The sequence below is a fragment of the Drosophila persimilis genome, unplaced genomic scaffold, assembly GCF_003286085.1.
Source record: "Drosophila persimilis strain 14011-0111.01,24,50 unplaced genomic scaffold, DperRS2 tig00000431-arrow-pilon, whole genome shotgun sequence".
Taxonomy (NCBI): Eukaryota; Metazoa; Arthropoda; class Insecta; order Diptera; family Drosophilidae; genus Drosophila; species Drosophila persimilis.
In genome coordinates this window covers 6,528,485-6,553,185 of record NW_020825312.1, presented here as the reverse complement: position 1 = coordinate 6,553,185, position 24,701 = coordinate 6,528,485, and the positions used below count along the sequence as shown (strand labels likewise).

The window sequence follows — 24,701 nt, the reverse complement described above, 5'->3', positions numbered from 1 at the left end:
AATGTTGTATATTTCCTCTAGTTTACTAGTTGACAATTGTTAATCAAATTTCAATATATATATCACCTTAAAATCGTTTTTATATTATTGTGATTTGATTAGCATATGCATATTTTGGCATATATCTTGCGGATGGAGACTGGGCAACTGCACGGAGAACGTCAGTAGTGATTTTGGGAATGAAGATTCAGCGGCATTTAGATTTTATATTATTTATTGGTTTGTATCAAGCCCAAAACGAAGCCAAGCCTCGAACACCATCGATTACGATTCGCTTTTGACGCATACATTGTACAGTGTGCAGTATTAAATAAATAGTTTAAAATGGAAAAAAAGTTATAAAATATTTTATTTTATTGAGATGTAATTGGGACGTAGATAACAGTGGAGCCATTCGGGTTCTATTCATTTTCTGACAATCTGGCAGCGCCTATACACAGCTGCTGAAGCGAAAGCACCGTTATACTGTACAAATGTAGGCAATGTGAAAATAATGAAATAAATCGAAAATCTCTCATTATGAGTCAAATGCTGTTAATTTTCAGTAGCTAATCCAAAAATTGAGCTTGTGCTTACCACGCCGAAGCGCAATCACTTGCTTAAGGATGTTCCCCCATCCGCACCAGGTGTCAAATTCTCGGCCGCGGTGCATATGGTACTGCTTTTAAGTCAATTTATCGCGGTATTTTTTACCCAATAAAATGGATATATCTTATTGATCGCTTCTGAACTTTGAACAGATTACTCCGCTTGAAGATTATCAAGGGACATAATTATCATAACAACAGAGTCCACTAGTATTATCCTTTAGTATTATCGTTATGGAGTGTCCGTAGGATACTGGACACGCTAGCGTTGGCGTTCATCCACAGAGTGCTGTATGTGATTCGGTTGGACATTGTGGCTGCTCTGCGCTACTGTGTGCTTAACGTGCTCCGCGTGGACCTCAAGCCTGCCAAAATTTTGGTAACTGCCAGCGCAACTACATTTCCAAGCTGTGCTACATAGGGTCATACATTAAAATTGGCGAGTTTTGAGCCCGCCAGAGCCAGAGCAATGCCAGGGGCACCCTGTCTCTGCAAGCCCTGCGCTCGGATCCACTTTCAGGCGCCTCGGCCACTCCCTGGTTTGGCATGTGTCAAATGCAGTGCAGTCGCTGCAACGACTCCATCACTTATCAAGTGGTCAAGCCCTCTCCGGCGACTACCCCAAGAGAGCACCCCTCGTCAGCTGTAACCGGAAAGGGGATTTTGTACGTGAGTTAAAGCAGTTCAAGGGCGGATATGATAGCGTGCCGCAATCTAAATTTTAAAACATCGTACAGCAGTAGCCGTGAGCTAAAGAGGAAGCACGAAGAACAGATCTGAACCTAAGCTGCTGGGGGATCGAGCCTAATTTCCACACGAGCCCTATTCTTCTGAGGAATAACCTGGAGCTCATCTTGAGCAGAAGCTCTCCCGCCGGCTTGCTTTTCGGCTTATGTCGTGATTATGTCGTGTTCGTTTGTAATTTGTTTGAATTATTTGTACTGTTTTATAAGCTTTTACCATAGAAATCTTTCGATTGATGTATCTTTGATTGATTATTACATTAAGGGCAAGACAGGTGTGGGTCAATAATTTATATTTTGTAACTTCTTTTTCGTTTAGAAGAAGTGAAGATATTTTGTTAGTTTTCTGCCTAAACAAAATACATAGGGTTCGTCTTCATGAACTCTGGCACTATCAAACGCTTTGCGTACTCCACCTGGGGAGAACGAAACTTGGTGCAGCTGGAAGAAAAGCAGTCAAGATGACATTATCAGAACGAAAATATGAAACAATAATAATAATAATATCGCACCCAGTAAGGTAGACACGTCCACGTGCCGCAGCCAAATGTGCCAAATATGCCGGAGCCGGATAAGACACTGCGCGGTTGCAACGAGGAAACATGTGGCAAAGATTGTATGTCAATTTCTGCAGTACATCAATATCCAAGTTGCCCGTATTCTCGATTACGTTGTAACGCGTCGGCTTGGCCGTCCCCTGAATCGACTGATGGCTGACCATGAAGAACTGCATCTCATTGGGATGGACAATGGTGCGATCGACGACGGTTCCCGTAACAACGTTGTTGAACTTGTTGTATTGCGATGGAACTCCGTTCGGAAAGAAGCGTGTATGATGCCGCTTAACTACAATGAAGCAGCAAATCTTGGGCTTAATGTGCAGCTGAAAGGAGGCGAAGGACGATTAGTGATATAAAATTAAAAGGTTTCTGGATGCAAGAGCTCAACTTACCTTGCTGCAGGCGGCAGAAATTCCCCTCAACTCTTTATTCTTGATGTTGGGAAACTGGCCATCGCTTACGCCATCACGATAATAGATAATGTGGTCTGGGTAGCATTGTTGGAAATTATGATAGACACGCAAGTGCTCAAGGGTTATCGACTCCATGTCCTCGATCTCCTCCAGGGCAGAGCGTTGCAAGCGATATTGCATGTTATATGAAGCCCCGAATGGATCATGGGAGGCGGCAACACCCACCACACTGGGGATCTCTCGCTGATCGGGCGACGGATGAGTCACATCGGCACCCAAAAACATGGTCTTCTTTGGCAGACAGTGTAGGTCATCCCGTAGCTTGTGATTGGTGCCGTTCAGTTTTGCATTAACCTTAAGTAGAATGCTGCCAATAACCTGCGCGTTACATTTGCGCTCGACTGTGATCCGCTTAATGCATTGTGTAAGAATGCCGTGCTGCAGCTCAGCCTTTTGCTTCACGACATCATAAAGATGCCCGAAATTTGGTATAATAACGAACACCACATCAAATTGATTCTTTTTGAAATAGCGGAAATGAGCATCTAGTTCACGTTCATCCTTGTAGTACAGTTTCTCGGCCTTGGCATCCAGGCACAGATTGACTTTGCGACTCTTCTGAATAACCTGCCACGAAAATTAGGCAGGATCCTGCAATGCAATGCAAAGAACTTACCATCTTCTGAAGCTCGTCCACATACAGGTAGTTAATCTTGCCGTAGAGTATGGCCCATTTATGTGACTTTGGCTTGGGTTCAAGGAATTGCATGCCATCCATGCGCCACGAACCGTTCCTCACCGAGGCCAAATTGTTTTTGTACTCAATCTGAGGCGCATTGAGCGTGCGTGTATTCACGACGATGAAGTCACTGCCCAGACGTATGCCAAAGTGGCTGATGGTCGGGTCTAAATTGTGCCTGAAATATTCCATCAAGCGGATGATCTTGGCCTTCCTCTCGTTGGTGGAAGTGGCAGCATACTTAATCATGGCCGCCACCTGATTAGCTCCATCCTTGCGCTGCGATACGATGAAAAGAAATCAAATCAGGAAATGATTTGCAGTGAAAGGAACTAGTTGAACTCACATTCAGTGTCTGCCCATCCTCAATGCGACATAGTTCGATAGGCAAGTAAATGTGCTTCAACGGCGGCCCAACATGCAAGCAGAGAAGGTTCGGAAACTTTAAATTATACTGCCGAGACTTGTAATACTCTGCAACGGTCATTTCTTTTCCATCCAGCTCAAATGTCTGAGTGCTGGCCGGAACCTTACAAAGCCCGTTGACTCTGAAGACGCGCGGGGCGCTGCCAAGACAGGCAGGCGGCTCGTAAATTATATTCATGCCCGTTAGGAATGATTCAATATCAGAACGCTTGTAGTCAAGATTTGTGCTTTTGTCAATTTTCTCTTTCTGATACAGCTCTAAATAGTCAATGATCGTCATGGACTTCGGAAAGGACTTGTGCGATATGTCCACATTGACAAAAGGGCGATCGCCAAGAACGAATGTTTGATAGAGCCCAACCAGAGCTTCGTAGCCGTCGTTAAGATCAAAGGCACTTCCGGGCTCAGACCTTTTGAAGAAGGAGCGACCGGCGCGTATGGCGGTGTTATGACAGGGTGCTGCCAACACAACCTCCAGACACTGCAAGGCTCGCATGGGCTTGTCATATATCTTATCCTTCACATAACTGCAAAAATGGAAAATTGCATAATGCCGATTCTCTGCCGACAGAGAAGTATCCGTATCTGCCGTTCAGTATAACGGTCCACTCACCTTCTCAGCGAATTCAGATCGACCTCCAAGTCCTCCGTCTCCTTGAGTTCCAGAGTGTAATTCAGGGTACGGCCGTGGCGATCTGTTACCTGGACGGCAGGAAAGCAAGTTTCACTTCAAAGGTGCATCAAGCTCGGCGACAACACAACAACACTTACTTTCACTTCTTGGCCCTGGGAGCTGCATTTTAGCTTCACAACTGAGTAACACGATGCACGTCCATCAAATGCGGCAATCGCACCGCCCAAGTGTTCAACTCTGTACTGCTCAAAAGCCTGACGATAGAACTTCTTAGGACGGTCTGGCGTGATCTTCACATCGTAGTGATAGGCCACCGCAGGCATTTTGTCCAAGTTAACGTCGAGATAATTGACAGATACTTGACCTGGTTTTCCCAAAGTTCCACGCGGCTGGCCTGTCAAAATTTAAAAAAAAAAAAATTTTTTTTTTTTTCAATTTTTCTAAATTTGACCGAGTCCTGGATCTAGGGGGTTTTCGCTGTTGTTGGAACCGCACACGTATCGCATATTTACCGAATTACCCAACATTGCAACTTTTTCTCCCCAAAAGGTACAACTCCACCTGTCTTTTTGTTGATGTTGTTGCAGGAGCTTCCCGACAACCCGACAACCCGCTTCAGGATTTTTGGTTTTGAAAAATTCCCACTGCTGCTTTTAGTTTTGTATTTCACTTACTATTTTCTTTTTCCATTTTTCTTTTTCTTTTCGATTTTATATCCTCTCCCGACGACTGAACTGTTTCGAATGACTAAAATATTTATTTCCTGTTGGCTAAACTTTTTGCTCTAAATTTGTTTGACGTATAACACTGTGCTGTGTGATCGATTCCAATAATCTTGTAGTCGAGTGTGTTTGTTTATGTTTCAGTTTTATCAGGTGTGCAATTAGTTATCGCTCAATTAAAAACTTCGACTTTCATTACCTAGTAACGCTCTCAGAAAAACCAGTATTTAAACCAAATGGGCAGTGTAGTATGGTGTCGAAAGACAGAGCTGGACGTTCACAGCCTAAAGTCGTCGCTCTTCTCCTTGCAGCGATCCGCTAAAATATAACGTTTTAGACATGCTATGGAGTCGCTCCATGCAACCCTGATCATTGATCCACGATCACCCATCCCAATCGCCAGAGCCAAATCCGGCTGCTTGTTGCGTTGAACGCGTGCGAGTCTCAGTTCAGATTGGTTTCGATTCGCCAGCCAGTTCCTATCTATATGAATTTATTTTGGGTCAGCTTATCTGAATATAGCCTGGGGGCTCACATCTTCTATCTAAGCTGTACCACCTCGCACCATCTCTCGCATTTAAGTACTTTAAGTCCTTGGATATGTACACCGCCGCGGATACGTTATATTTGTAAAATCTAGTTCCTCCCAACTGCATCCTCGCAGTCTCCCCAGTTAATCAGCGAAACAGCTCCTGCTCTTATCCTGCGCCTATGCACAGCCCTACCCTACCCTACCATCATTGTAGAAATCCCCACTAGTCGAAGTTTACGGTTTAAGCGAATTTTTTTCATAGTTTCTAAGTGCAAAATAAAATACAAAATCCACAACAGATTATATAATTCTTTCCTTATTCTTGTAGGCCGTCTAACCCGGGAATTGTAGTGACCAATATCGGTGCGTGAGTGAACTGTTTAGGTATAAAAACACAAGCCCGGCGATTTGATATAACTCTTTTTTATTAGCTGCGCGTCCGTCTCTCACAATCGCCATTTACAAAGTGAACTTACTCTCTTATCGATGTTTCTTATCCGATATCTCACTATTGGTATTTCCCGCCGAGTGTATCGATGGTGCGGTAAATACCAATGCGCGCTGTATGCTATTTTAAATACTAGTTGAATGCCTCACTAATTATTACCTTGCTACAATTCGGCCATCCTGACCGGAGTGCTCCTGAACTCCTTACATTTAAGTTAGTTTCTAGATAGGTTGATTTATTACAGTTGGGTGTGGTTTACTCTTAACATTCTAAGTTTACGTGTTACAATCATTTTCTTCATTTTGATTCCCTGTGACATTTGCATTATTACCATTTTCAATCCACGGCTTCATATTTGCCACCGCCCAAACTCCTTTATACGGGATCCTTGATTGTTGAAATCCCTCTACATCTTCTAGCAAATACCTATCATTTTTTAACACCTTTGATATCTTATAAGGTCCTTTGAAATTCGGGATAAGCTTTTTAGACACCCCTGTATGAGTGTCGAAATTTCTCACCATAACTAGATCATTATCTACGTACACGTGTGGCTGTATTTTTTCCTGATGAGTGCCTGCTACTGCTCTAATCTTTTCTATATCCCTTGTTGCCCGTTGTTCGGTTAGTTCGTCTAGATGATCTTTTAGTAAATCTGAAACCTTTCCTTTTTGTACGACCCCAAACAACATTCTGCTCGGGTGTTCATTAATTGTTCTTTGAATTGTGTTGTTCATCGCGTGTTCTACTGTTTCCACTACCATATCCCAATGTAATCCTTTTTCCGGGTCAACAAGCTTTGCAATCATGGGTCCCAAACTTCTGTTCACCCTTTCTACCTGCCCGTTGGCCTGTGGCGACCCTGTTGCTATCTTTACGTGTTTAACATTGCTCTGTTCTAAGAATTCTTCAAACTCTTTTGACGTGAAACAGCTTCCTCTGTCTGACACAATGCATCTGGGTCTACTGTAAGCTCGGAAATAATCTTTCATTGCAATTACTGCTTCCTTTGTGCTAGTGGTTTTGGTCGTATAAAGTCTTACGAATTTGGTGAACGCGTCTATTACTACTAAAACATGTTTGTTGGCCCTGCCTTTGTCGACTGGCCCGAAATGGTCGATATGTACTACCTCGAATGGTCCTGACCCTTTTGGTATGTTGTGTAAAAACCCTTCCTCTTTTCCGTGTTTTGCTGAGTACGCTATGCATTTTAGACAGTTTTCAATGTGTCGCTTGGCTTTATACCTTACGTTTGAGATCCAGTAGCTTTTCGATATAGCGTCGGTCATCTTGTCTATACCGACGTGCCCTAGTTCATCGTGGTACTTATAGAGTACGTGGCCTTCCATTTCCTCGGGTACGCAGAATAGGATAGTATTGTTATCTTTTTTCCTGTATATTATTCCGTTTCTCATCTCATAATGTTTGTGTTCTGATTTCTGTAACGTTTCTCTCAGCTCCATCAGTTTGTTATCTCTGTTTTGGCATATAATTAAATTTTCTTCAAAGGTGTTTGTGTCTACCGTGAGTATCTGAACGGCTCTGCTTAGCGCATCTACGTGTTGCATTCTGCTTCCTGACCTGTGTTCTAACTTGTAGTCATAATTTTCTAACTCTAACGCCCAGCGGGCAATGCGTGGATTGAGTTCTTTTTTGTTTAGAGTCATAGTTAGCGCGTTGCAGTCTGTCACTATTTTGAAGGGTATGCCTTGCACGTATACTCTAAACCGTTGTAGTGCATAAATTATCGCTAGTGTCTCCAGTTCAAAGCTGTGGTATTTTGCTTCGGTAATTGTTGTCCGCTTGGAGAAATAGAACACCGGGTGCATTCTGCCATCACCCTTCTTCTGCATTAGAATTGACCCGAAACCTAACGAACTTGCATCGTAATGTAATTCTGTCGGATCTCTGGGATTGTAAAGTGCCAAGATCGGTGCTTCCAACAAATTACTTTTGAGTTGTTCGAAACATTCTAGTTCTACGATACCGAATTCAAACTTCCTGTCTTTTTTGACCAAATCATAAAGGGGCTTAGCTTTCGTAGAAAAATCTTTTACGAACCGTCTAAAGTAAGAACATAACCCTAAGAAACTCTGCACTTCGTTCGTTTTCGTGGGGACTGGGAACCCTTTTACTGCCTGTAATCCCTTCGTATCTGGTTTAATTCCGTTACCCGATATGGAATAGCCCAGGTACTTAACTTCTGACTGTAAGAAATCGCATTTATCAATCCTTAATTCAAGTTTATTCTCTACCAATCGTCTCATCACTTCTTGTAAAATTTCCATGTGACTATCACTATCTTTTGTTGCTACCATAATATCGTCCATGTATATTATAACTTTGTCTTCCTTTACCATGTCTGCAAAAATTTTGTTGGTGAATCTTTGAAACACCGCCGATGCATTTCGTAACCCGAACGGCATCCTCAACCATTCGTATTGTCCCATGGGGGTCGTGAACGATGCGTATTTAACTGAATCTTTATGCATAAATACGTGGAAGTATCCATTCTTCAGGTCTAACTTGGTGAAAAGTCTTTTCCCTGACAGTTTATCTAGTAGGTCGTCTATAAGAGGTGTTGGGTAATTGTCCTTTATCATTCCTTTATTAAGTGTGCGATAATCGACGCACAGTCTCAACTCTCCCGAATTCTTTTTTACCAGTACTATAGGCGAAACGTATTCTGACTCACTGGTTCTGATGTAACCTTTTTCTGTGTAATCGTCTATCATTTTCTGTACTTGGGCTTTTTCGCTATACGACAGTCTTCTAGGTGGGCAATGAAACGGTTTTTCGTGTTCGAAATTCAACTTCATTTCCCACTTGGTTTGTGGTAAGTTTGGTCTTTCTGCGTTTACATACGCTGTCCTAAACATGTATTTAAGTCGTCCTGCCAGTTCTTGGCTACAATCTGTCCCTACTTTCAACTCCCAGTCGTTTTCTTTGTCTGGATACTGGCTTGGTAGTTCGTTGAAATTGGTTTTTACGCTCTCGCAGGTATCGCTGTCTTCCAGACACTCAACCATTGCAGAACACTCATTTTCTACCTTGCCTTCACTTTCTACTTCATGCTTATTCTCTTTATCACCCTCATCTTTTACTTCACACTCATATTCTCCTAAACGCTCATTCTCTATTTTCCACTCATTTTCTCCTAAACGCTCATTTTCTCCTAAACACTCATTTTTTTCTAAACACTCATTTTCTCCTAAACACTCATTTTTTTCTAAACACTCATTTTCTCCTAAACACTCATTTTCTCCTAAACACTCATTTTCTTCTAAACACTCAGTTTTTGTCTCACTCTCCTTCTCCTTGCAAATGTCACTTACAATTTTAAATTTGCATAAATTCATAAAATCCCTACCTAACACAGCCTCATAGCCCATCGACTCGTCTGCCACTACTAGTAATTCAAAGTTGATTCGATTTTTGTTAATAATTACAAAACTGGGTATTTTACCAAAGATGTTAAGTTTGCTATTGTTTAGTCCAACATAAGCGTAATCCGCATTTTTATTCAAAATAAATTCAATTTCTCTGTTTTTCTTGTCTTTGTTAAACTTATATAAACTTAAATCATCTTCTTTGATTTCGTTCGAACTTAATCGTGAGCGCTCTTCCACTTTATTTAGGTTATTTTCCGACTGGTGCTCTAGACACGATAACTTCATAAAACTTATTGGGCTCCCTGAGTCGATGAGGCAATCTAAGGACAAGCATTTGTTATTGTAATTGCTAATGTATATATTAAATTTGTATATATAATCGTTATGTACCTTGTACTTCTTTTCGTCACAGTGTGACACCTGGTGACTCATGCTGCCGCATCCGTAGCACGCTCCTCTTTCGCGCTTGGGCTTGCGGCACTCCCCTGCCACGTGGCCCAAAGAGTTGCAGTTGTAGCAGCGAATGGGTGTTGGCGAGGCTCCAGTGTTTGCCCCTTCAGTTGAACCGTACTTCTTTGGCAGCATGATCTTCTCGAACGCCTTGAGTAGTTGATATGGAACGCCAAAGCACTGCATGTGGGCTTGCCTACGCAGGCCTACATCTGGGATACCTTCGATGACTCCGTCAATAAACTCCTCGTCGTCAATGACTATGCGGGATGCCAGCGACACTTTGGCGTTGAAGTACATCGAGAACTCCTCGCCACGTGCCCATGAACGGGACTCGAACTTGCGACGGAGCAACAGTTTGCTTTCCTTGGGATGGAAAGTGTCTTCCATGACGTTCAACAACTGATCGATTGGCAGCGACATGTGCTCCGGACTCGAATGCAGCCACACCAATGCTTTGTCCTTAAGCTTCGACATTAGCAGCATTAGTAGCTTCTCATCCTTCAGTTTGTTCACTTTTGCGACGGCCTTAAACTGCGCGATCCAAGTTGTGACGTCATCGTTGTTTCCAGAAATGTTGCCATGATATGTTGGCAACATGTCTTTGGCGGCATTTAGCAACATGACGCCAGCGTCATTGTTGGCGGCTGGTGTTGTGTTCTCTCCTCTCCCTTCCTTCTCCCTCTTGCTCTGCAGCTTCAGCAGCTCGATTTGCAATTTTAACATTTCAACCTCTGCTCGATATTCGCCGTGGTTGTTGTTGTGCCCAGGCGCTTGCGGTGCTTTTTCGTTCTTCTCTTTGCGTTCGCTCTTCGTCGAGTCTTGATCTGCGGCTGCCTCATCTTCCCTCTCGTTCTCGCATGTTTCGGCTGCCGGTGGTCCCTGCCCCGCAGCTCTACTGGTATTTCGTTAAGTCTCGCTGCCATGGCAGCTTTGCTTCCACCTTTTGGTAGATTGAGGGACTCCAGCCATTCGCGCAGCTGGGCGGCCGAGAACTCCTCCGTGCCGACCAAGTCCGACATGTTTTTTTTTTCAGCGATGGCGTCTTCGACGGACGAGAAAAGAAAAATTTTCGCTATTTTTCACTGGCGGCGATTGATCGTATCCCACTTCTGAAATTGTAGGCCGTCTAACCCGGGAATTGTAGTGACCAATATCGGTGCGTGAGTGAACTGTTTAGGTATAAAAACACAAGCCCGGCGATTTGATATAACTCTTTTTTATTAGCTGCGCGTCCGTCTCTCACAATCGCCATTTACAAAGTGAACTTACTCTCTTATCGATGTTTCTTATCCGATATCTCACTATTGGTATTTCCCGCCGAGTGTATCGATGGTGCGGTAAATACCAATGCGCGCTGTATGCTATTTTAAATACTAGTTGAATGCCTCACTAATTATTACCTTGCTACATTCTGTCACTGCGCGAGGGGACCGCTTAGGGTCCGTGAAGAAGAGATATCAATTGGATTGGATAATATACTAAGTATATCTCCGAGGAATTTTTTTGCATTTAACAAAACGAAATGAAAGAATTGTTTATATCGGACTATCTGCTAATGTTTATAAATAATATCTACTCGTACTCGTATTCAAAGTCAAGATTCTCGTACATGGGACTTCCTTTCTGATGACCTGTGGGGAAATCTCCTGCGCCTGTGCCTGCTACTAGTCCAGGGGATCTCCGAAACCCTTACAGAAGAGGCTAAAGGAGGAGGGAGAGACCACACGCACACAAATGTTAGTCAGCCAAATCGAATCGAATCGGTTCGTGGACAGCTTATAGTTACCTATTTCTTCGGTGGATTGCAGCTCCAGGCCAAGCAATACAACCTCATTGGTCTCTGTACAAATTGCGACTTGTGGCATTGTATTGCTGGTCCCATTTTTCCTCCCAGCTAAGAAGATTCCCCACAGCGATAGCAGGCTCTTTTGGATTGCCCATGTGATGCTTGCGCTTGCGTCCGTTGGGTTGCCCAATGGGTGGCCATGGCTCTGGCAATATCGACCTGCTGAGCTCCTCGTCGATTTTTATACCCGATACTCAAAATGAGTATTGGGGTGTATTAGATTTGTGGTAAAAGTGGATGTGTGTAACGTCCCGAAGGAATCGTTTCCGACTCCATAAAGTATATATATTCTTGATCAGCATCAATAGCCGAGTCGATTGAGCCCTGTCTGTCTGTCCGTCTGTTCGTCCGTCCGTCTTTCCGTCCCCTTCAGCGCCTAATGCTCAAAGACCATAAGAGCTAGAGCAACGATGTTTTGGATCCAGACTTCTGTGATATGTCACTGCTACAAATATATTTCAAAACTTTGCCCCGCCCACTTCCGCCCCCACAAAGGGTGAAAATCTGTGGCATCCACAATTTCGACGATACGAGAAAACTAAAAACGCAGAATCGTAGAAGATGACTAAATCTTCCAGAGTGCAAAATCTGAACCAGATCGTATAAATATTATAGCCAGAATTACGAAAAAAATTTCACTCTTTCTCGCTCTGTCTCACTCTAACACACAGGTTTCATGGTCGGTTTTGCCAATTGCAAAATATGAGTTCAAGGATCTCAGAACCCATAAGAGCTAGAGCAACCAAATTTGGTATCCACACTCCTGTGATATCGGACCTTGACCGTTTTGTGTCAAAATTTCGCTGATCATCTGGATCAGATCAGATCATTTTTATAACCAAAAGGAACAAATCAATTTGCACTGGCTACGCAGCGCCCGACGTCACGCTCAGAGTGATTTTCTGTCTCTCTCGCACGTATTGTTTGTCGTGTCGTTCATTATTAGTGGCGTCTGGCGGAGGAGAGCCATACTGACTTAGTATCGGGTATAACTGTAAAATTGCGGCGTCCGCCTCAACTCACAACGTTCCCCCCCCCGTTTGTTGTATATTCGCTCTGTCCTAATTCCCTGGTGTTTGTATTGTTCAGATGGCTCCTTTTAATTGAACCTTTTTTTTACCAATGAAGTGGAGTGGAAATATTGGTTTTTTACTTGTCACAAAAAATGCAACTCTGGCTTGGACTGAGCACACTGGCCCAACACTGCTCAGCGTTAATCCCAATCAAGTCACGAAACGTCTTTTAACACATACATGTTCCGTGCACCGATGAACTTTTGATGTACTGTACTGTTTTCTCCACTTTTTTGTTTGTTGCTGTTTGTTGATTAATTAATAATCCAAAGGGGTTGCGTTATGGTTTGATCCATTCTCTATATTTTCCTCATTTTCTCACGCGGACCGCACTGAACCTATTTTATGCACTTACTTTCTACGAGGAAAACGCTCTGGATCTGGCTTCGGGACCGCCTCAATTGCAGCAACATATTGCTACTTCACTTCACAGAAGGTCCAAAGGTCCCAGCCTAACGGGAATGAGTTAAAAGTATTATGGCTCTTAACGAATAGCGCGGCATATAAGACGCATTAAATTTAACAGATAACAATGTAAGGATACATTTCATGTCGCTAACTGGTTCATATCCTGTGTGAACAAAACTTTCATAAAATTATAAAAGGTCCGCTTAGAGTACGACGCTACAACCGACCAACTCAATAAGGAGTTACCATCATAACCGATCATAAACATCATTTTATGCAGATAACATGGAGGAAATGAAAGAGGTAAGAGAGATGATATTTATCAACAAAATAAACATTTTAGTTTGATAAAAAGAAAAAAATCTATATTTACATTTTAGGTTCTTGAAACGCTGAACCCAGAAGATTCTGAATCTATTGAGCTGGCAAAAGAGCTGGTAGAAGCGAAGGTGCTACCATTAGCAAAGTCAATGGATTCATTTAAGGAAGCTGAAAATATTGTTCATAACATAACTGGTGGTTTTGGAATAGATTTCAAAACGTCAGAGCCTCTTAAATAATAATTTAGAGAAAATGTTGTATATTTCCTCTAGTTTACTAGTTGACAATTGTTAATCAAATTTCAATATATATATCACCTTAAAATCGTTTTTATATTATTGTGATTTGATTAGCATATGCATATTTTGGCATATATCTTGCGGATGGAGACTGGGCAACTGCACGGAGAACGTCAGTAGTGATTTTGGGAATGAAGATTCAGCGGCATTTAGATTTTATATTATTTATTGGTTTGTATCAAGCCCAAAACGAAGCCAAGCCTCGAACACCATCGATTACGATTCGCTTTTGACGCATACATTGTACAGTGTGCAGTATTAAATAAATAGTCTAAAATGGAAAAAAAGTTATAAAATATTTTATTTTATTGAGATGTAATTGGGACGTAGATAACAGTGGAGCCATTCGGGTTCTATTCATTTTCTGACAGTCTGGCAGCGCCTATGCACAGCTGCTGAAGCGAAAGCACCGTTATACTGTACAAATGTAGGCAATGTGAAAATAATGAAATAAATCGAAAATCTCTCATTATGAGTCAAATGCTGTTAATTTTCAGTAGCTAATCCAAAAATTGAGCTTGTGCTTACCACGCCGAAGCGCAATCACTTGCTTAAGGATGTTCCCCCATCCGCACCAGGTGTCAAATTCTCGGCCGCGGTGCATATGGTACTGCTTTTAAGTCAATTTATCGCGGTATTTTTTACCCAATAAAATGGATATATCTTATTGATCGCTTCTGAACTTTGAACAGATTACTCCGCTTGAAGATTATCAAGGGACATAATTATCATAATAACAGAGTCCACTGTTGCCTTTAGTATTATCGTTATGGAGTGTCCGTAGGATACTGGACACGCTAGCGTTGGCGTTCATCCACAGAGTGCTGTATGTGATTCGGTTGGACATTGTGGCTGCTCTGCGCTACTGTGTGCTTAACGTGCTCCGCGTGGACCTCAAGCCTGCCAAAATTTTGGTAACTGCCAGCGCAACTACATTTCCAAGCTGTGCTACATAGGGTCATACATTAAAATTGGCGAGTTTTGAGCCCGCCAGAGCCAGAGCAATGCCAGGGGCACCCTGTCTCTGCAAGCTCTGCGCTCGGATCCACTTTCAGGCGCCTCGGCCACTCCCTGGTTTGGCATGTGTCAAATGCAGTGCAGTCGCTGCAACGACTCCTTCACTTATCAAGTGGTCAAGCCCTCTCCGGCGACTACCCCAAGAGAGCACCCCTCGTCAGCTGTAACCGGAAAGGGGATTTTGTACGTGAGTAAAAGCAGATCAAGGGCGGATATGATAGCGTGCCGCAATCTAAATTTTAAAACATCGTGCAGCAGTAGCCGTGAGCTAAAGAGGAAGCACGAAGAACAGATCTGAACCTAAGCTGCTGGGGGATCGAGCCTAATTTCCACACGAGCCCTATTCTTCTGAGGAATAACCTGGAGCTCATCTTGAGCAGAAGCTCTCCCGCCGGCTTGCTTTTCGGCTTATGTCGTGATTATGTCGTGTTCGTTTGTAATTTGTTTGAATTATTTGTACTGTTTTATAAGCTTTTACCATAGACATCTTTCGATTGATTGATCTTTGATTGATTATTACATTAAGGGCAAGACAGGTGTGGGTCAATAATTTATATTTTGTAACTTTTTTTTCGTTTAGAAGAAGTGAAGATATTTTGTTAGTTTTCTGCCTAAACAAAATACATAGGGTTCGTCTTCATGAACTCTGGCACTATCAAACGCTTTGCGTACTCCACCTGGGGAGAACGAAACTTGGTGCAGCTGGAAGAAAAGCAGTCAAGATGACATTATCAGAACGAAAATATGAAACAATAATAATAATAATATCGCACCCAGTAAGGTAGACACGTCCACGTGCCGCAGCCAAATGTGCCAAATATGCCGGAGCCGGATAAGACACTGCGCGGTTACAACGAGGAAACATGTGACAAAGATTGTATGTCAATTTCTGCAGTACATCAATATCCAAGTTGCCCGTATTCTCGATTACGTTGTAACGCGTCGGCTTGGCCGTCCCCTGAATCGACTGATGGCTGACCATGAAGAACTGCATCTCATTGGGATGGACAATGGTGCGATCGACGACGGTTCCCGTAACAACGTTGTTGAACTTGTTGTATTGCGATGGAACTCCGTTCGGAAAGAAGCGTGTATGATGCCGCTTAACTACAATGAAGCAGCAAATCTTGGGCTTAATGTGCAGCTGAAAGGAGGCGAAGGACGATTAGTGATATAAAATTAAAAGGTTTCTGGATGCAAGAGCTCAACTTACCTTGCTGCAGGCGGCAGAAATTCCCCTCAACTCTTTATTCTTGATGTTGGGAAACTGGCCATCGCTTACGCCATCACGATAATAGATAATGTGGTCTGGGTAGCATTGTTGGAAATTATGATAGACACGCAAGTGCTCAAGGGTTATCGACTCCATGTCCTCGATCTCCTCCAGGGCAGAGCGTTGCAAGCGATATTGCATGTTATATGAAGCCCCGAATGGATCATGGGAGGCGGCAACACCCACCACACTGGGGATCTCTCGCTGATCGGGCGACGGATGAGTCACATCGGCACCCAAAAACATGGTCTTCTTTGGCAGACAGTGTAGGTCATCCCGTAGCTTGTGATTGGTGCCGTTCAGTTTTGAATTAACCTTAAGTAGAATGCTGCCAATAACCTGCGCGTTACATTTGCGCTCGACTGTGATCTGCTTGATGCATTGTGTAAGAATGCCGTGCTGCAGCTCAGCCTTTTGCTTCACGACATCATAAAGATGCCCGAAATTTGGTATAATAACGAACACCACATCAAATTGATTCTTTTTGAAATAGCGGAAATGAGCATCTAGTTCACGTTCATCCTTGTAGTACAGTTTCTCGGCCTTGGCATCCAGGCACAGATTGACTTTGCGACTCTTCTGAATAACCTGCCACGAAAATTAGGCAGGATCCTGCAATGCAATGCAAAGAACTTACCATCTTCTGAAGCTCGTCCACATACAGGTAGTTAATCTTGCCGTAGAGTATGGCCCATTTATGTGACTTTGGCTTGGGTTCAAGGAATTGCATGCCATCCATGCGCCACGAACCGTTCCTCACCGAGGCCAAATTGTTTTTGTACTCAATCTGAGGCGCATTGAGCGTGCGTGTATTCACGACGATGAAGTCACTGCCCAGACGTATGCCAAAGTGGCTGATGGTCGGGTCTAAATTGTGCCTGAAATATTCCATCAAGCGGATGATCTTGGCCTTCCTCTCGTTGGTGGAAGTGGCAGCATACTTAATCATGGCCGCCACCTGATTAGCTCCATCCTTGCGCTGCGATACGATGAAAAGAAATCAAATCAGGAAATGATTTGCAGTGAAAGGAACTAGTTGAACTCACATTCAGTGTCTGCCCATCCTCAATGCGACATAGTTCGATAGGCAAGTAAATGTGCTTCAACGGCGGCCCAACATGCAAGCAGAGAAGGTTCGGAAACTTTAAATTATACTGCCGAGACTTGTAATACTCTGCAACGGTCATTTCTTTTCCATCCAGCTCAAATGTCTGAGTGCTGGCCGGAACCTTACAAAGCCCGTTGACTCTGAAGACGCGCGGGGCGCTGCCAAGACAGGCAGGCGGCTCGTAAATTATATTCATGCCCGTTAGGAATGATTCAATATCAGAACGCTTGTAGTCAAGATTTGTGCTTTTGTCAATTTTCTCTTTCTGATACAGCTCTAAATAGTCAATGATCGTCATGGACTTCGGAAAGGACTTGTGCGATATGTCCACATTGACAAAAGGGCGATCGCCAAGAACGAATGTTTGATAGAGCCCAACCAGAGCTTCGTAGCCGTCGTTAAGATCAAAGGCACTTCCGGGCTCAGACCTTTTGAAGAAGGAGCGACCGGCGCGTATGGCGGTGTTATGACAGGGTGCTGCCAACACAACCTCCAGACACTGCAAGGCTCGCATGGGCTTGTCATATATCTTATCCTTCACATAACTGCAAAAATGGAAAATTGCATAATGCCGATTCTCTGCCGACAGAGAAGTATCCGTATCTGCCGTTCAGTATAACGGTCCACTCACCTTCTCAGCGAATTCAGATCGACCTCCAAGTCCTCCGTCTCCTTGAGTTCCAGAGTGTAATTCAGGGTACGGCCGTGGCGATCTGTTACCTGGACGGCAGGAAAGCAAGTTTCACTTCAAAGGTGCATCAAGCTCGGCGACAACACAACAACACTTACTTTCACTTCTTGGCCCTGGGAGCTGCATTTTAGCTTCACAACTGAGTAACACGATGCACGTCCATCAAATGCGGCAATCGCACCGCCCAAGTGTTCAACTCTGTACTGCTCAAAAGCCTGACGATAGAACTTCTTAGGACGGTCTGGCGTGATCTTCACATCGTAGTGATAGGCCACCGCAGGCATTTTGTCCAAGTTAACGTCGAGATAATTGACAGATACTTGACCTGGTTTTCCCAAAGTTCCACGCGGCTGGCCTGTCAAAATTAAAAAAAAAAAAAATTTTTTTTTTTTTTCAATTTTTCTAAATTTGACCGAGTCCTGGATCTAGGGGGTTTTCGCTGTTGTTGGAACCGCACACGTATCGCATATTTACCGAATTACCCAACATTGCAACTTTTTCTCCCCAAAAGGTACAACTCCACCTGTCTTTTTGTTGATGTTGTTGCAGGAGCTTCCCGACAACCCGACAACCCGCTTCAGGATTTTTGGTTTTGAAAAATTCCCACTGCTGCTTTTAGTTTTGTATTTCACTTACTATTTTCTTTTTCCATTTTTCTTTTTCTTTTCGATTTTATATCCTCTCCCGACGACTGAACTGTTTCGAATGACTAAAATATTTATTTCCTGTTGGCTAAACTTTTTGCTCTAAATTTGTTTGACGTATAACACTGTGCTGTGTGATCGATTCCAATAATCTTGTAGTCGAGTGTGTTTGTTTATGTTTCAGTTTTATCAGGTGTGCAATTAGTTATCGCTCAATTAAAAACTTCGACCTTCATTACCTAGTAACGCTCTCAGAAAAACCAGTATTTAAACCAAATGGGCAGTGTAGTATGGTGTCGAAAGACAGAGCTGGACGTTCACAGCCTAAAGTCGTCGCTCTTCTCCTTGCAGCGATCCGCTAAAATGAACGCTAAAATATAACGTTTTAGACATGCTATGGAGTCGCTCCATGCAACCCTGATCATTGATCCACGATCACCGATCCCAATCGCCAGAGCCAAATCCGGCTGCTTGTTGCGTTGAACGCGTGCGAGTCTCAGTTCAGATTGGTTTCGATTCGCCAGCCAGTTCCTATCTATATGAATTTTTTTTGGGTCAGCTTATCTGAATATAGCCTGGGGGCTCACATCTTCTATCTAAGCTGTACCACCTCGCACCATCTCTCGCATTTAAGTACTTTAAGTCCTTGGATATGTACACCGCCGCGGATACGTTATATTTGTAAAATCTAGTTCCTCCCAACTGCATCCTCGCAGTCTCCCCAGTTAATCAGCGAAACAGCTCCTGCTCTTATCCTGCGCCTATGCACAGCCCTACCCTACCCTACCATCATTGTAGAAATCCCCACTAGTCGAAGTTTACGGTTTAAGCGAATTTTTTTCATAGTTTCTAAGTGCAAAATAAAATACAAAATCCACAACAGATTATATAATTCTTTCCTTATTCTGGTAGGCCGTCTAACCCGGGAATTGTAGTGACCAATATCGGTGCGTGAGTGAACTGTTTAGGTATAAAAACACAAGCCCGGCGATTTGATATAACTCTTTTTTATTAGCTGCGCGTCCGTCTCTCACAATCGCCATTTACAAAGTGAACTTACTCTCTTATCGATGTTTCTTATCCGATATCTCACTATTGGTATTTCCCGCCGAGTGTATCGATGGTGCGGTAAATACCAATGCGCGCTGTATGCTATTTTAAATACTAGTTGAATGCCTCACTAATTATTACCTTGCTACAATTCGGCCATCCTGACCGGAGTGCTCCTGAACTCCTTACATTTAAGTTAGTTTCTAGATAGGTTGATTTATTACAGTTGGGTGTGGTTTACTCTTAACATTCTAAGTTTACGTGTTACAATCATTTTCTTCATTTTGATTCCCTGTGACATTTGCATTATTACCATTTTCAATCCACGGCTTCATATTTGCCACCGCCCAAACTCCTTTATACGGGATCCTTGATTGTTGAAATCCCTCTACATCTTCTAGCAAATACCTATCATTTTTTAACACCTTTGATATCTTATAAGGTCCTTTGAACTTCGGGATAAGCTTTTTAGACACCCCTGTATGAGTGTCGAAATTTCTCACCATAACTAGATCATTATCTACGTACACGTGTGGCTCCCTTCGCTTTGAATCTGCTGCTTGTTTGTTATAAGACTGTATTTTTTCCTGATGAGTGCCTGCTACTGCTCTAATCTTTTCTATATCCCTTGTTGCCCGTTGTTCGGTTAGTTCGTCTAGATGATCTTTGAGTAAATCTGAAACCTTTCCTTTTTGTACGACCCCAAACAACATTCTGCTCGGGTGTTCATTAATTGTTCTTTGAATTGTGTTGTTCATCGCGTGTTCTACTGTTTCCACTACCATATCCCAATGTAATCCTTTTTCCGGGTCAACAAGCTTTGCAATCATGGGTCCCAAACTTCTGTTCACCCTTTCTACCTGCCCGTTGGCCTGTGGCGACCCTGTTGCTATCTTTACGTGTTTAACATTGCTCTGTTCTAAGAATTCTTCAAACTCTTTTGACGTGAAACAGCTTCCTCTGTCTGACACAATGCATCTGGGTCTACTGTAAGCTCGGAAATAATCTTTCATTGCAATTACTGCTTCCTTTGTGCTAGTGGTTTTGGTCGTATAAAGTCTTACGAATTTGGTGAACGCGTCTATTACTACTAAAACATGTTTGTTGGCCCTGCCTTTGTCGACTGGCCCGAAATGGTCGATATGTACTACCTCGAATGGTCCTGACCCTTTTGGTATGTTGTGTAAAAACCCTTCCTCTTTTCCGTGTTTTGCTGAGTACGCTATGCATTTTAGACAGTTTTCAATGTGTCGCTTGGCTTTATACCTTACGTTTGAGATCCAGTAGCTTTTCGATATAGCGTCGGTCATCTTGTCTATACCGACGTGCCCTAGTTCATCGTGGTACTTATAGAGTACGTGGCCTTCCATTTCCTCGGGTACGCAGAATAGGATAGTATTGTTATCTTTTTTCCTGTATATTATTCCGTTTCTCATCTCATAATGTTTGTGTTCTGATTTCTGTAACGTTTCTCTCAGCTCCATCAGTTTGTTATCTCTGTTTTGGCATATAATTAAATTTTCTTCAAAGGTGTTTGTGTCTACCGTGAGTATCTGAACGGCTCTGCTTAGCGCATCTACGTGTTGCATTCTGCTTCCTGACCTGTGTTCTAACTTGTAGTCATAATTTTGTAACTCTAACGCCCAGCGGGCAATGCGTGGATTGAGTTCTTTTTTGTTTAGAGTCATAGTTAGCGCGTTGCAGTCTGTCACTATTTTGAAGGGTATGCCTTGCACGTATACTCTAAACCGTTGTAGTGCATAAGTTATCGCTAGTGTCTCCAGTTCAAAGCTGTGGTATTTTGCTTCGGTAATTGTTGTCCGCTTGGAGAAATAGAACACCGGGTGCATTCTGCCATCACCCTTCTTCTGCATTAGAATTGACCCGAAACCTAACGAACTTGCATCGCAATGTAATTCTGTCGGATCTCTGGGATTGTAAAGTGCCAAGATCGGTGCTTCCAACAAATTACTTTTGAGTTGTTCGAAACATTCTAGTTCTACGATACCGAATTCAAACTTCCTGTCTTTTTTGACCAAATCATAAAGGGGCTTAGCTTTCGTAGAAAAATCTTTTACGAACCGTCTAAAGTAAGAACATAACCCTAAGAAACTCTGCACTTCGTTCGTTTTCGTGGGGACTGGGAACCCTTTTACTGCCTGTAATCCCTTCGTATCTGGTTTAATTCCGTTACCCGATATGGAATAGCCCAGGTACTTAACTTCTGACTGTAAGAAATCGCATTTATCAATCCTTAATTCAAGTTTATTCTCTACCAATCGTCTCATCACTTCTTGTAAAATTTCCATGTGACTATCACTATCTTTTGTTGCTACCATAATATCGTCCATGTATATTATAACTTTGTCTTCCTTTACCATGTCTGCAAAAATTTTGTTGGTGAATCTTTGAAACACCGCCGATGCATTTCGTAACCCGAACGGCATCCTCAACCATTCGTATTGTCCCATGGGGGTCGTGAACGATGCGTATTTAACTGAATCTTTATGCATAAATACGTGGAAGTATCCATTCTTCAGGTCTAACTTGGTGAAAAGTCTTTTCCCTGACAGTTTATCTAGTAGGTCGTCTATAAGAGGTGTTGGGTAATTGTCCTTTATCATTCCTTTATTAAGTGTGCGATAATCGACGCACAGTCTCAACTCTCCCGAATTCTTTTTTACCAGTACTATAGGCGAAACGTATTCTGACTCACTGGTTCTGATGTAACCTTTTTCTGTGTAATCGTCTATCATTTTCTGTACTTGGGCTTTTTCGCTATACGACAGTCTTCTAGGTGGGCAATGAAACGGTTTTTCGTGTTCGAAATTCAACTTCATTTCCCACTTGGTTTGTGGTAAGTTTGGTCTTTCTGCGTTTACATACGCTGTCCTAAACATGTATTTAAGTCGTCCTGCCAGTTCTTGGCTACAATCTGTCCCTACTTTCAACTCCCAGTCGTTTTCTTTGTCTGGATACTGGCTTGGTAGTTCGTTGAAATTGGTTTTTACGCTCTCGCAGGTATCGCTGTCTTCCAGACACTCAACCATTGCAGAACACTCATTTTCTACCTTGCCTTCACTTTCTACTTCATGCTTATTCTCTTTATCACCCTCATCTTTTACTTCACACTCATATTCTCCTAAACGCTCATTCTCTATTTTCCACTCATTTTTTTCTAAACACTCATTTTCTCCTAAACACTCATTTTTTTCTAAACACTCATTTTCTCCTAAACACTCATTTTTTTCTAAACACTCATTTTCTCCTAAACACTCATTTTCTCCTAAACACTCATTTTCTTCTAAACACTTAGTTTTTGTCTCACTCTCCTTCTCCTTGCAAATGTCACTTACAATTTTAAATTTGCATAAATTCATAAAATCCCTACCTAACACAGCCTCATAGCCCATCGACTCGTCTGCCACTACTAGTAATTCAAAGTTGATTCGATTTTTGTTAATAATTACAAAACTGGGTATTTTACCAAAGATGTTAAGTTTGCTATTGTTTAGTCCAACATAAGCGTAATCCGCATTTTTATTCAAAATAAATTCAATTTCTCTGTTTTTCTTGTCTTTGTTAAACTTATATAAACTTAAATCATCTTCTTTGATTTCGTTCGAACTTAATCGTGAGCGCTCTTCCACTTTATTTAGGTTATTTTCCGACTGGTGCTCTAGACACGATAACTTCATAAAACTTATTGGGCTCCCTGAGTCGATGAGGCAATCTAAGGACAAGCATTTGTTATTGTAATTGCTAATGTATATATTAAATTTGTATATATAATCGTTATGTACCTTGTACTTCTTTTCGTCACAGTGTGACACCTGGTGACTCATGCTGCCGCATCCGTAGCACGCTCCTCTTTCGCGCTTGGGCTTGCGGCACTCCCCTGCCACGTGGCCCAAAGAGTTGCAGTTGTAGCAGCGAATGGGTGTTGGCGAGGCTCCAGTGTTTGCCCCTTCAGTTGAACCGTACTTCTTTGGCAGCATGATCTTCTCGAACGCCTTGAGTAGTTGATATGGAACGCCAAAGCACTGCATGTGGGCTTGCCTACGCAGGCCTACATCTGGGATACCTTCGATGACTCCGTCAATAAACTCCTCGTCGTCAATGACTATGCGGGATGCCAGCGACACTTTGGCGTTGAAGTACATCGAGAACTCCTCGCCACGTGCCCATGAACGGGACTCGAACTTGCGACGGAGCAACAGTTTGCTTTCCTTGGGATGGAAAGTGTCTTCCATGACGTTCAACAACTGATCGATTGGCAGCGACATGTGCTCCGGACTCGAATGCAGCCACACCAATGCTTTGTCCTTAAGCTTCGACATTAGCAGCATTAGTAGCTTCTCATCCTTCAGTTTGTTCACTTTTGCGACGGCCTTAAACTGCGCGATCCAAGTTGTGACGTCATCGTTGTTTCCAGAAATGTTGCCATGATATGTTGGCAACATGTCTTTGGCGGCATTTAGCAACATGACGCCAGCGTCATTGTTGGCGGCTGGTGTTGTGTTCTCTCCTCTCCCTTCCTTCTCCCTCTTGCTCTGCAGCTTCAGCAGCTCGATTTGCAATTTTAACATTTCAACCTCTGCTCGATATTCGCCGTGGTTGTTGTTGTGCCCAGGCGCTTGCGGTGCTTTTTCGTTCTTCTCTTTGCGTTCGCTCTTCGTCGAGTCTTGATCTGCGGCTGCCTCATCTTCCCTCTCGTTCTCGCATGTTTCGGCTGCCGGTGGTCCCTGCCCCGCAGCTCTACTGGTATTTCGTTAAGTCTCGCTGCCATGGCAGCTTTGCTTCCACCTTTTGGTAGATTGAGGGACTCCAGCCATTCGCGCAGCTGGGCGGCCGAGAACTCCTCCGTGCCGACCAAGTCCGACATGTTTTTTTTTCAGCGATGGCGTCTTCGACGGACGAGAAAAGAAAAATTTTCGCTATTTTTCACTGGCGGCGATTGATCGTATCCCACTTCTGAAATTGTAGGCCGTCTAACCCGGGAATTGTAGTGACCAATATCGGTGCGTGAGTGAACTGTTTAGGTATAAAAACACAAGCCCGGCGATTTGATATAACTCTTTTTTATTAGCTGCGCGTCCGTCTCTCACAATCGCCATTTACAAAGTGAACTTACTCTCTTATCGATGTTTCTTATCCGTTATCTCACTATTGGTATTTCCCGCCGAGTGTATCGATGGTGCGGTAAATACCAATGCGCGCTGTATGCTATTTTAAATACTAGTTGAATGCCTCACTAATTATTACCTTGCTACATTCTGTCACTGCGCGAGGGGACCGCTTAGGGTCCGTGAAGAAGAGATA

The 24,701-nt window shown here is 43.0% G+C and overlaps 2 protein-coding genes across 2 annotated transcripts; both read right to left on the bottom strand.

Moving 5' to 3' along the window:
* Positions 1-1,646: 1,646 nt before the first annotated feature.
* On the bottom strand, positions 1,647-4,482 carry LOC113565996 (protein argonaute-2-like). Its single transcript, XM_026989592.1, has 7 exons — positions 4,240-4,482; positions 4,082-4,170; positions 3,389-3,995; positions 2,980-3,321; positions 2,283-2,930; positions 1,843-2,213; positions 1,647-1,771 (listed from the first exon to the last, which is right to left on the bottom strand). Exons 1-7 carry the CDS (start codon positions 4,423-4,425, stop codon positions 1,681-1,683), a joined length of 2,334 nt encoding a protein of 777 aa, XP_026845393.1. The 5' UTR covers positions 4,426-4,482; the 3' UTR covers positions 1,647-1,680.
* A 10,742-nt stretch (positions 4,483-15,224) lies between these two features.
* Positions 15,225-18,026, bottom strand: LOC6604434 (protein argonaute-2). Its single transcript, XM_026989600.1, has 7 exons — positions 17,784-18,026; positions 17,626-17,714; positions 16,933-17,539; positions 16,524-16,865; positions 15,827-16,474; positions 15,387-15,757; positions 15,225-15,315 (listed from the first exon to the last, which is right to left on the bottom strand). Exons 1-7 carry the CDS (start codon positions 17,967-17,969, stop codon positions 15,225-15,227), a joined length of 2,334 nt encoding a protein of 777 aa, XP_026845401.1. The 5' UTR covers positions 17,970-18,026.
* Positions 18,027-24,701: the final 6,675 nt, after the last annotated feature.

Coding starts and splice junctions, on each gene's coding strand:
- LOC6604434 (XM_026989600.1), bottom strand. CDS start 17,969: ATGCCTGCGGTGGCCTATCACTACGATGTGAAGATCACGCCAGACCGT. Junction 17,715..17,783: donor CCCAGGGCCAAGAAGTGAAA/GTAAGTGTTGTT, acceptor CCTGCCGTCCAG/GTAACAGATCGCCACGGCCG. Junction 17,540..17,625: donor GATCTGAATTCGCTGAGAAG/GTGAGTGGACCG, acceptor CCATTTTTGCAG/TTATGTGAAGGATAAGATAT.
- LOC113565996 (XM_026989592.1), bottom strand. CDS start 4,425: ATGCCTGCGGTGGCCTATCACTACGATGTGAAGATCACGCCAGACCGT. Junction 4,171..4,239: donor CCCAGGGCCAAGAAGTGAAA/GTAAGTGTTGTT, acceptor CCTGCCGTCCAG/GTAACAGATCGCCACGGCCG. Junction 1,772..1,842: donor GGACGTGTCTACCTTACTGG/GTGCGATATTAT, acceptor CTTTTCTTCCAG/CTGCACCAAGTTTCGTTCTC.